This window comes from Polyodon spathula, chromosome 21 (genome assembly GCF_017654505.1).
Source record: "Polyodon spathula isolate WHYD16114869_AA chromosome 21, ASM1765450v1, whole genome shotgun sequence".
Classification (NCBI taxonomy): domain Eukaryota; kingdom Metazoa; phylum Chordata; class Actinopteri; order Acipenseriformes; family Polyodontidae; genus Polyodon; species Polyodon spathula.
In genome coordinates this window covers 2,176,024-2,188,899 of record NC_054554.1, presented here as the reverse complement: position 1 = coordinate 2,188,899, position 12,876 = coordinate 2,176,024, and the positions used below count along the sequence as shown (strand labels likewise).

The window sequence follows — 12,876 nt, the reverse complement described above, 5'->3', positions numbered from 1 at the left end:
CATGTTGGAAGTATAGGCGTCTATTTGAATCATTTAAATATGTTCATTCATTGACTCAATGTTAATAGAGGCCAGGTCTGATTCAGTGACACACTGCATACAATATGACATTCGCATCAACAGTGAGGTTTACCGATTTTAGGGCATCGTTATTGAGATCTAGCTCAACTGTGTGTTAATTCCAGGCGGCTGTCTCTTGGGTGGTGTCTCCTTATTTCATATTCCGAGTAATCCTTTGAAGTGAGCAGCAGGGCCTCTCTTTGTGCCGCTGCCCGCTCGATGGCACGTCACAAGAACTGGGCAACTTGTTCCCATCTGTGAGTGTGCCTCCTATTTCTAGCAATCTTTCTGAATCCTTGTGCCTCTGCCAGGCGGGAACTTGGCAACGCTCCCAATACCTTTCTGCATGTCCTCTGTAGGTTCCACTCTGTACGCCTTTTCACTGCGCTGCTTATAATAGGCTGATTATCATTTTAAAAAGAAGCACACTCATGCATATGCAGAACTGCAGTAAGATGCTTTGTCAACCAGTTTGTAATACTCCAGAGCCTTTTTGTTCAGTAAATGTATTAATTGATTCACATTCTGTCCACATGCCAGAGTCCCTGAGCAATCATGCTTTTCAATCACCGTTTCATTTGTGACCCGTGCTGGAGCCCGACTGAGATAAAGTCCCCAGAGATAAAGTCCAATATCAACCTGTGTAAATGTGTACTGCAGTATTGCTTGGCTATTATGAATATATCTTTTTTTTAATTCTATTTTAAAATGAGCAAACTCTAAAAAGCTGCAAAAGCTTAGGACACCTAGCCCTGTATCGCCAAAGCTGCTTGTCCAGACTTCGCAAAACTTTCCATGTACGTTTATAATCAGAAAAATGATTGGCAATTGTAATGGTGTAACCAGTGTTTTCATAGAACTGACAACTGGATTAGCTAACTGTGGAAATCAAATCTCAGAAGACCGGCTTGTTCAAAGATTCACGATGACATACAGCAGATAAATACAGTACTTAAAATAGATAATACAATGATACAAAATAAGCTGGCATTTAACTGCCAACTTTCCAGCCTCCATCACTTAACAGAAACTGTATCATTGCCTGCTTCTTGGCATGGGTTTGATCTGCTAAATTAATTGCTAGACACACTTTTTATTTTCTGCATCTTATGTCAAACATGGGTTCAGATAATGAGATCAGGAGATCACAGGTATTCAAGTCAAGCTGGAACGCCTGTCGACATTTTCCAAGGACATTTAAGAGACCGAGAGACACAGGCTGGCAATGCCAAGGCTTTTAAAGTGCTATTCTGAGTAGATAGTTTTGCTTAGCGTCTTTCTGAAGTTCCAGAATGTGACAGGTAACCGAGATGACCCAGTAGAGGAATTCGATTGAGTTGCTATTATTTGAATGCAGCTGGCTGCACATTCTGTGCATCTTGTAAGCGGTAAAAGTGGATATATAAAAAGTATATAAAGTTTTACAATTGAAAGGCAGCTTTGCAAAAAGAAACATGGTAAGCTAGGGTGAATGCATAATATAACCATGAGCTGTTTAAATGAAGTCTCAGATACAGTGACTGCGCTTTCCTCTGGTGTGATAGAACTGGGGTCACCTTGTGAGCTGCTAGAGACACAACCACGCCCAGTCTCCATTCGTCACTGACAAGCAGGTCCAATCCAGCCTGGACTGAGAAATAAGAAATTCATTATCATTATTCATTGAGTCAATGAATTTTACTATTAAATGTTATTTATTTTAGTTTTCTTTTATGCAAAACTTGTAATTTTTGTAATTTACTGTTTTAGTTTCCAGAAGTCCCTTTTTGTTTTGTACTAGTTTACCGCACATTGGTCTTATTAGAGATTTAATTAAAACAAGGTTTCTGGGTGAATTTAATACTGAAGAAGGGGTAGCCTTAATATTGAAGCTGACTCTATGGTGCCCAGAATAGAAGCAGATCGAGTCTGTAAAAAGTAGCTTTAATTGTTAGGTGGCCTTTTAATCATATTTCTTGTGGTTCAGCTTAATACCTGACTTGCAGATAAACGTAGGTAGGGAGACAAGGAGGCGGCCCAGAAATAGCGTTGAGTCCGGGGGGTTCAGAGTGGGGATACAGGGGATCGAGACTGCAGGCTCCTGGGTTCAACGAGACTTCATCTAATACACTGGATTGAGACTGCAGGCTCCTGAGTTCAATGAGACTTCATCTAATACACTGGAATGAGACTGCAGGCTCCTGGGTTCAATGAGACTTCATCTAATACACTGGAATGAGACTGCAGGCTCCTGGGTTCAATGAGACTTCATCTAATACACTGGAATGAGACTGCAGGCTCCTGGGTTCAATGAGACTTCATCTAATACACTGGAATGAGACTGCAGGCTCCTGGGTTCAATGAGACTTTGTCTAATACACTGGAATGAGACTGCAGGCTCCTGGGTTCAATGAGACTTCATCTAATACACTGGAATGAGACTGCAGGCTCCTGAGTTCAATGAGACTTTGTCTAATACACTGGAATGAGACTGCAGGCTCCTGGGTTCAATGAGACTTCATCTAATACACTGGATTGAGACTGCAGGCTCCTGGGTTCAATGAGACTTCATCTAATACACTGGAATGAGACTGCAGGCTCCTGGGTTCAATGAGACTTCATCTAATACACTGGAATGAGACTGCAGGGTAAAGTAAAAATAAATAAATACATATCTAGTTTTTTTCCTTATGCTGTTCTACCTTAATTGAAGCCAGAAGATGGCAAAGGTAGCGGTTGCTATAGAAATGCTGCACTGATGACTCATGATATTTTTTAATACTGTATGTTTCAGTTGCTGACGACCTAAAATACGGAGCACATTTTTTAACCCAAACACTGAATCAAACGTTCTTGGCACCTTTAGGCGTCCACACCCCTGCCCTGAACTTCCTGCCCTGGAAAATCCCTCAAATGATAGAATATATTCTGCTTGGACTTTTAGAAATTGAAACGTACTAAGGAGCAGAAACCCGGTTAAGTTAGATCAGCAGCAGACTCTCAAGGGTCACTTTCTGAATCATCAGGTAGGTGAGAGCTGGAGTCTCGGTTCCGAGGAGTTACAGAATATGACGCATTATACAAGGAACAGCTGAGATTCATGAGACTGGACATGCTGTGACGTTGTGTAACTCCTCTACCACACCAGCACCAGGCTATTCCACAGGCTGTCGAATCGTCCTGTACTGAATGCTTCGGCAGCATGCAATAGCATAGCTGTTTAGAGAATGCTATTTCAGTCCTACCACTAGGGGGACAGAACAGCACATTTGCAATCTGATGGCTGCTTTAAGTAGTCAGGATTAAGTTAAAAGGGTTGGGTGTGGAATTGTGATTTAAGGTTGCAGTTAGATTTATGCGTAAGCTGCTGGAAGCGTGGCGGCTCCTGGAGTGTTTTGTTTTACAACAAAAATAAAAAAGAGCTTGCAGCCTTTCCAGTGAATGGTGCTGTATTGGGAAGCAGTGATCCCTTGGGATATCAGCATTGGAATACAAGAATAAAGCAGTCTCTGGATTGCTGTAATGTATTGTCATGAGATCAATGAGTCACACAGGCATGGGGAGGGAGGGAACAGCGAGGATAACACAGGGCTATCTGAATACACTGAGATTGTAGAGTAGCAGAGGAGGGTTAGGGTGCGTTCATCTGACATTTCAATACTAAGTAAGTCATGAAGGGGCTGTTCGTTTATTAAACAGGTCTAATCGGTAAAACGGACAGCGACGATGAGATCCGTTCTTTAATAATTGATCGTTGGAGTTAATTATTAATCTGATTTTAGCTTTGCTTTACCGTGCTGCAGTTCAGTAGGTGAGGCTGATGAGTGATTTAAGGTTGGCGCTGCCAGATTCAGTGCTGAAAGAGGTGGGTCTGTTTTTTAATGAAGTACATTTATACTGTATTTAGAAACCAGGGATAGAGACAAGACTCCTATTGCATAGCAGTTTCACTCATTCCAGGTTTTACTACAAGCTTTATTAGCCACAGTGTACAGGTAACAAGCTTAGTAATGCATGCAAGGAAATCGCTGGTAGTTTATTTGAAGATTAAATGGGACTATTGCTCATGTGTTGCTCAGAGCAGTCTCTGCCTGGATCAAACATAAAAAAATGTACATTAACACAACTGTGAGGATTAGGTGGCAGCATTATTATTATACATTTATAGCACTACCAACCCCCTGCCCGTTAACTAAAGCACCGTAATAACATCACACTGCCACTGAGTTACTGTTGCCTGTACTCGCCTGTCTGTGGCATTAACAGAATCATTAACACATTGCTCTATTACAATTCTCTTGAAGCACTAATGTCAGCCACGGTGGCCAGTGCCTGTGAGATCATTGATCCTGGTGACAATTAAAGCCGAAGGCAAAACACAACAAAAGACAAGGTCAATTATGTGGGCTACTAGTAATGACCTCTGCAGGGATATTAATGCTATTATAACACTAAAGGTGTTTTCAGGCTATTTTTATGACTGGTTCGCTTAGGCTGCTTGGCATTTATGAAGCTGTTTAGTGAGTTTGAAGTCCTGTTAACTTTTAGAGGGACTCTACCATGGATTAATGAACGCTCTTTTCAGAAAACCTGATTGGCTGAGATGATGGGTGAGGTTTATAACACAAGGTAGACACTCCCCTCTGATGTGGAGCCAAGAAATAATCTTCAAAACTGGAATGTGGTATAGCACCACAAAGACTAAGTGTAGTAATATTTCACCAGTAGCTTTCATTGAGAAGCAGCAATAAAAAAAAGCATACCAAATAACACATGAGTGTTTAAGGAAAGGCCTGTACCAGCTGATCACAGCTCCTGCTGCTGCGTGTCTTTCCCAGTGTTCCACCTGTCCAGCAAGGTGACCACAGTGGTGCCGGAGAGCTGCCTGCTCATCTTGCTTGGGCTGGGGCTGGGAGGCATCGTCCTGGCCGCCACCAACAGGACGGACTACCAGCTGGACCCCAAGATGTTCTTTCTGTTCCTGCTGCCCCCCATCGTCCTCGACTCGGGCTACTTCATGCCCAGCAGGCTGTTCTTTGACAACATCGGGACCATCCTGATGTACGCAGTCGTGGGCACTCTCTGGAACTCGTCTGCAACCGGGCTGGCTCTGTGGGGGATCAAGCAAGCGGGGCTGATGGGTAAGTCACTGGGACATCCCGTGAGGCAAGCTGAGGTGTACTGAGACAGTGTTCAAGGAATCAAGCATCTCAAACACAAAGCCTTCAGTTCATTAGCACACACGGTATATATAACTTAGGGATAAAGTGTATTATAAATATTATTTTTAAAAAATCCAGTCACGATAATTGTCAAAATTCCAGTACATAGTATCCCATGCATGAAAAATATGAAAATATATATTTTTTTTTTCATGTTTATTAGTAGTACTTTGATGTGTAAGTTAAAACATCAAAAGTAGCTTTAATTTTAAGGTTTGAATATCCAGAGCTTAAACTGCACGAGATGACATCCCTGACGCGGTAAGGGACACCCTACACATGATGTTTTAGTTTATAGTGTCATCTACCACAGCAGATCAAGGGATCTGATCATGGGATCGTGCGTACAGAAGCAAGAGTCTCTCCCTCCAAAGGTGAAATTCACAATCTGTCCCACACCCAGCTCCCTGTAGTATCTGTGAAGTAAGAATTTGGAAGGGGTGTTCTGAGTCCCCCTTTGCGTTTCAGATAAGAAGGTGGACGCGGGGCTGATGGACTTCCTCTTATTCGGGAGTCTGATCTCAGCTGTGGACCCCGTGGCTGTGCTGGCTGTCTTTGAAGAAGTCCACGTCAATGAAACGCTCTTCATAATTGTCTTCGGAGAGTCTCTGCTGAACGATGCTGTGACCGTGGTAAGGAAGCCGCGTCCCATCTCTTCAGCAGCACACTCGAGAACATGCTGACCACAGAGAAGCATACAGAGTGGCAATGAAGGGAAACTGAGAAGCTGTTCATGCGGACTGCGCATTCTCATTGCACTAGCAGCTAGCGTTTTCCAAGGAGAAACAGATGATTTTCGAATGATTACTAAACCAACTCCGGAAAATGCGTGCAATATCAAAGATATTGCAGCACTCTTGAATGATGTAGAGAACCACTGCTTGAACAGGTCTTAATAACTGTATTGCATTTAAAGCAAATGTGCTCATGATAGATTTTGCTTTGTGCTATATTACTCTAAATCTAAAGAGGGCTATTGACATTTGTGTTCTTCTAGTTTAACTCTTGCATTGACAATTATATATATATATATACACACACACACACACACACACACACACACACACACACACACACATGGTGATTAGAAAGAGTAAGTTTACCACATCAATGTCTTCTAATCACCCTGTATAGATCTCAATCAATCAATCAATCAAGTGCCTTTTAGGAATGATGTTTATGGACACTATGACTTCTTTTTTTTCAGGTGTTGTATAAAGTGTTCAACACCTTTGTGGAGATGGGTTCAGATAAAGTCCGCGCTGTGGATTATGTGAAAGGTGTTGGTGAGTAGAGTATTTGAATTGGATCATTAAGGGGTGGGAATTCCTCAGTAAAAGCTCTTCAGGGTGTAAGAATCTCTGTCCTGGTGATCAGCTCTCCTAGCCTCTAGTCTGTGCACATTGTGTACATCCTTATATCAGCTTCCTTTTTATTTGACCTGTTGACCTAACTCAGAACTAAACTAAATGAAGCACAAACAGCTGTATTGCATAATATTCTACAAATAAAGGATGTTCACAGTGTTTTTACAGACAGACGTGCACAGGAAAGACTGAAAAGATGTTTGAACAGGTGTTGACGGTAAATTGATTGATTGAATTGACTCTCATGTATTCAGGACCTAGTCTTACTAGGTTAAAACTGTGCATAGTCATCTGTAAAAAAAAATAAAAAAATAATAATTTATCCTAATCTCAGTGTCCCCTTATACACGTTTGCCACAGTATTTCTGCATGATATTTCAGCAGTTTTCCCATGGCTATACTATGCATTGACTTTAGTTTACCCTGGTTTTCCATGTTTAATAATATTCATTACCAAACTTTGCTATTCTTTACAGTGCTTCCACTGAGCTTTATTATACTGTGCTACTGTATGCTGTGGTCTGCTCCACTGTAACTATTTCTGATTATCGGATCTATCTTGGGTTGATGTCAAAAACAAGGCTTTGGGTAATAATAATTGCAAATTACTCAGCACCACTCGAGCACATGCCTCGGTTGTTATTGGCTGTGCCGCGCACGCTGGCTTCTGAACAGGCATTTCTGACTATATTATTAAGCCTGAAGGTTACCATCTGCTGCCAGAGTGAGACACATACTGGTTTCTCCACCTAAGAGTCTCCACGGCAACTGGCTTGCTATTTACTGTAATTGTATTTCAAGCACGACAATTCAATCAGGCCAGTTTTAAAAGGTCTATTGTTATGTGAAATAAATCGGGGCAATCTATAACATCCAGCAATCAGCCAAGACATTTACTGATTAGCTGTATTTATAGATCAGATGAATGAAAGGTTTGCAGACGCAGTGCTTGGTGTGCATCCTGTGGGTAAACACTGTTTCCACTGTGGAACAGGATTGAAAAGATTTGTATTTTGGATGTTGCGCCGGAGGTTGTGGTTGGGCTTCAGGTTTGGGACCCTGCGTGAAATCAGGCTGCTCCCCTTTACATGGCTATTTTATAGTTTGCCCCATGCTTTTATCATTATTATACTATGCATTTACTACAGTCAGCCACGGTTTGCATTTTTTAAAAATAGGTCTAGCCTATGCTTTACCATGGTTTTGCTATGCTTTATGACACTTTGCTGTGTTTTACAAGGCTCCTCTCCTGTCATGTCCTGTCCCGCAGCTTCGTTCTTCGTGGTGAGTCTGGGGGGGACAGTGGTGGGGCTGGTCTTTGCCTTCATCCTGGCCCTCACCACGCGCTTCACCAAGCGAGCCCGGATCATCGAGCCGCTCTTCGTGTTCCTGCTGGTGTACCTGTCCTACCTCACCGCAGAGATAGCCTCGCTGTCCTCCATCCTGGCGTGAGTAGAGTGTCCTACAGGGCAGCCCCAGGGGGCAGGGTTCATGATCATGGGACTGTTGAGACCAGTGTGACCAGCAGGGTCACTGTAGATTCAGAGATGAAGTATTATCTTCGTGAGTCCACCAGCTGCCTTGTGTGGGAGTGTCTATGTTCTGAATCTGTATGCTGTGCTATGCTATACTACAGTACAGTACAGTGTGTTCCGTTAGTATGTGATTGATTACACTGTTACATGGAGAATATTTTAATTGTTGCATTTTCTTTTTTTTTTTTTAAATAAATGGTAAATGGAACACATTGTATACTGCAGAGCATGTGGAGGTCAAAGCTTATCGTTGGAATGAAGAAATCAAAGACAGTATGTGGGATTGAGCTGAGAGACAGTTATAGACAGTTGTAAGGGAAAATAAACTGGGCCATTTAAACATTTGTGCTGCATGAACATCCCAGTGCTTTAGTTGCCTAGCAACACCACGGCTGTTATGTAACAGGTCAAAGTTCCTGGTTCTGTAAATACGACAATGACAGCATGGTACTTCTATAGCGCCTTTCAAGAACAGGTCCTCCCAACACACTGGACAAAGTTTACTAACAGTTTTAAATGAATAAGAAACATTCTCATTTGTCAGTCAGATAGTGAAAATCAATTTATAACCTTTTCAAACAGATATGACACAGGAACAGGCTCTGCTTGTCTTATCAGAGGTGGTAAGGAATTCGAAGGCAGGGTCCGAGGTGTGAGGGTGTCCTTTCACCCCTGCTGTGCATGCTGTTACATGCTGCGTTTCATGTCAAATCTAGTAAATTGCTTAAAAACACAAAACAAAATGGTTTGGATTATTTTACCAGAGAATCAGTGTAAACCAGTGCTATTGCTATTCTAAGCATTTATTACAACACATATTACAACTACTACTACTACTATTAATAATAATAATAATAATAATAATAATAATAATAACTAGAACTGCCAGGCAGTTTTACGGCTTCCATGCTCAGACCAGTTGGATATTTTGGCAAGCTGTAGCATTGCAGCACGGGTGTCAGCAACAGATCATTTTTGTGGAGCAGTTTCAATTCAAAATACTGCATTAATTCATTGCATTTTAACTTAAGGAGAGGTCAAAAGTCGCAGGCATCATTTTTGGATAGAGCACATGTGGTTTGCTATACGTGTTCCATAGTAACCATTAACCTATCTGCACTTTGTAAGGAGTTTAAGCTAGTTTTACATTTGACCAAACATTTTGAAAAGTTTTTAAAGAAATGCATCAGGTGGCCATATTGGTTTACACACAAACCATTTTTGAAAAAGTCAGTTGTATTGACACAGGAATGATGTGTGTCAACTTTGGAGTTAATCAAATAAACATTTTTCCAACTGAAGCAGTTTTAAATTTAAGAAGAAAATGTACACTGGAGTTTTAAGTTTTGGGAGGAAAAACAACAATAATGTAAAAAAAAAAATCTTAACAATAACAATGGGCTTCCCAAGCCAGCTATGAAGCCTAATACTAGAACACAAAGATAAGCAATGCACATATCCGAAGGGCTGTGAATATTTTTTGTGTAGGTATACAGTGCCCTCCACTGGTGGGAATAGTGCTATGCATCTGATAGCTGGTGATAATATATACTGCAGTTGGTCTTTCTCTTTCTAGGATGACGTTCTGTGGCCTGTGCTGTAAGAAGTACGTGGAAGCCAACATTTCTCAGAAGTCTCGCACCACAGTGAAGTACACCATGAAGACCATGGCCAGCATTGCAGAGACCATCATCTTCATGTTCCTGGGCATCTCCGCTGTGGACACCTCCAAGTGGACCTGGGACAGCGGCCTGGTGCTCTTCACTCTCGTCTTTGTGTTCGTGTTCAGAGCCGTGGGTCAGTGCTGTGTAGCATCAGCCATTTTTGTACTGCACTGGCCCAGTGGGTAGTGCAAGCTGGCATGTGTTATTTAATAATATAAGAATATGTTATGTAGAAAAAAAATCCCCAAAACTATATCTATCTATCTATCTATATATATATATATATATATATATATATATATATATATATATATATACACATACACACACACACACACACACACACACACACACACACACACACACACACACAGGGTCCTAGAATAAATAATCCATAATCATCAGTGCAAGTCCCATTTGTTTTTAATCAAGAAAATTCCATTTCTGAGAGTATGTGATTGTAGGGGTTACTGAGACATGAAACTACACTTCTCTGCTTGCTGTTCAAGCCGCTAACTGGCACAGCAGGAGCACACTGGGCTCGTGCAGTATGTGACATATTGGATAAAGGGCAGCCTGTGTGTGTGTGTGTGTGTTTGTTTGTTTCCTCAGGTGTCATTCTCCAGACCTGGGTCCTGAATCGCTTCAGACTCTGCCCTCTGGACTGGATCGATCAGGTGATGATGTCGTACGGTGGCCTGAGGGGAGCAGTGGCGTTTGCCTTGGTCATCCTTCTGGACAAGTCAAAGGTCAAAGCAAAGGATTACTTTGTGGCAACGACTATTACTGTGGTTTTCTTCACAGTGATGTTCCAGGTGAAGGTTTTCTTAGTGTGGCTCTGTGTTATGGTGCTTTGGTAGTCAATGCTTTCACAGGTTTTACCTGAAGACACTGTGTGCTGGAGTCCATTTCACACATATTTCACACATCAATGGATTACCTTAACACTGTATGAATCCTGCTGTGAATTCCCTTGATGGGTTGTTAACACCTGAATACAATAAAATATGCTGAAAAGATGTCCTCAATGTTTTGGTAAACTTTTATAATAGTGTCTGTGGGGTGATCCTGAAAATGAACACAGGTATGATCAGTGACACACCCGGGTAGGAACAGCGGCAGTGAACACAGGTAAGATCAGTGACACACTGGGGAAGGAACACCGGCTTGCGTGTCATTTAACTAAACCTGTGTGCTCAATTGTTTTCATCTTTTAAAAATAGACTGGAACCTTTGGTTGTCTTGGTGACACAGTATCAAATATTCCTGTTGTTGTGCTTGTAATTAGTACACTAGCATTTCAGCAGCAGAACCTCACAAAGACCCTAATGACACTGACAGTACCCAGCCTTCTTCCAGGGAGAAATAACTGCAGACTGATACCTGCTCTACCAGAGAAAACATAACAATCTCACTGTGATTAATCACATGGAACCAATGCTCTGGGCGTTATAATGACTTTGAGTCTGAGCAGTTAAACTGTGATGATGATGATGATGATGATTAGTAGTAGCAGCAGTGTTGTTTCTCATTTCGGTACAGGCATGTTGTGTATTTATTTTTTGTGACAGGGTTCTGTAGTACAGTTTTAACAGAGAAACACAGCTGTGCTTTTCCTAACTTCCAGTAATCCTATAAATAATGTTTACAACCCTGCAGGCAGTAACTGTGTGACAGTATTTTGCAGTCCCACAAGATCTTCACAATACTGTAGCACACTGGGTTATTGGGAATGGCATTATCAGGGGACATTACGTCACACTGAGGTTTTTCCATGTGGATACGGTGGATGTAGGTCACAGTGGTCTAATTTTCCATGGTACGGACAGCTCTAGTGCATTCACAGCTGAGGCAATGGGGGGAAAACAGTGAATTCCACATCACCTAGGCCCCTCTCTGTTCTATGAGATAATGGGTTCCCCCTCCTCTCATCCTGTAAAAGTATTATTTCTCAAGTCACCCTGTGAGAGGCTGAGTGTAATTTGTTGCCCAGAGGAAGGGAGACTGCGAGAGGAGTAATATTATTATTATTATTATTATTATTATTATTATTATTATTATTATTATTATTTTATTTTTGGTTTTCCCTTTTTCTATGATTTCTTTTCATCCTCCTCCAGGGGCTGACTATTAAACCTCTTGTGAAATGGCTGAAAGTGAAACGCAGTAACCAGCACAAGCCTACCCTGAACGAGGAGCTTCATGAACGGGTAGGTACTGTACTGACGTCCTCCCGGGACAAGGCGGCGTTGGGGGCTCGCAGGTTTGTTTAGGAACGAAATCTCACAACCCAGTCTGCTAACACACAGTCCATAGGGGTATCCAACACAGGCATATGATCCAGAAGACAGTGTTTCTTACATTTATAACATTGTTAATATTATATCAGGGATGTGACCTTGTCCTACACTTTTTTTTAGGCCTTTGACCACATCCTGGCTGCTGTGGAGGACATTGCTGGTCACCACGGTTACCACCATTGGAGAGACAAGTAAGTGACTTGGAAAGAAGCAACCCTGGCTGTACGGTAGCTCCCAATACATTATAATGCAAGAGTTTACAAAGTACCGCACCACAGTTGTACCAGCAGGTGGCACTGTAATGCATAAAACATACCAGAAGTGTCTAATACACTTGGTGGAATACATGCAGGAGACCTTGCTGATTGTATTACAGTATATGTTATCTCGTGTTTCAGGACCCACTCAAAATGGAGTTACAATTGGGATGGGGATCTGTGTGTCCGCGTACCTACTGTAGATTTACATAAAACAGTTTATTTATTGATTGATTTGTTTATTTTTAAGGTGGGAACACTTTGACAAGAAGTACCTGAGCCAGCTGCTGATGCGGAAGTCGGCCTATCGCATCAAAGACGAGATCTGGGACGTGTACCAGAAACTGAACATCAGAGACGCAATGAGCTTCGTTGATCAGGTGGGTTTCCAGCAAGCAGCTGGGAATTTGAAAGCATGACCTAGTTCCTGAATGGTTTCTTTTTCCTTGCAGGATGTTAGTAACATCACTTTCTTTCGATCTTCAGTTTGCA

General features: G+C 41.8%; 1 protein-coding gene across 4 annotated transcripts in view; it reads left to right on the top strand.

Moving 5' to 3' along the window:
- LOC121296532 (sodium/hydrogen exchanger 5-like) overlaps positions 1 to 12,876 on the top strand; it is a 28,387-nt gene that overhangs the window by 5,253 nt on the left and 10,258 nt on the right. The window contains exons 1-10 of one of the 4 annotated variants that reach the window (XM_041222206.1): positions 2,512 to 2,687; positions 4,878 to 5,180; positions 5,730 to 5,893; positions 6,469 to 6,547; positions 7,899 to 8,076; positions 9,740 to 9,960; positions 10,440 to 10,642; positions 11,948 to 12,037; positions 12,248 to 12,318; positions 12,635 to 12,764. In XM_041222206.1, the coding sequence (XP_041078140.1) occupies positions 2,675 to 2,687; positions 4,878 to 5,180; positions 5,730 to 5,893; positions 6,469 to 6,547; positions 7,899 to 8,076; positions 9,740 to 9,960; positions 10,440 to 10,642; positions 11,948 to 12,037; positions 12,248 to 12,318; positions 12,635 to 12,764 (1,452 nt within the window). In that variant the 5' untranslated portion in view covers positions 2,512 to 2,674. Of the gene's footprint in view, positions 1 to 2,511; positions 2,688 to 3,790; positions 3,905 to 4,877; positions 5,181 to 5,729; positions 5,894 to 6,468; positions 6,548 to 7,898; positions 8,077 to 9,739; positions 9,961 to 10,439; positions 10,643 to 11,947; positions 12,038 to 12,247; positions 12,319 to 12,634; positions 12,765 to 12,876 lie in introns of those variants that run through there. The other 3 variants (XM_041222208.1, XM_041222205.1, XM_041222207.1) reach the window with 3 other exon arrangements.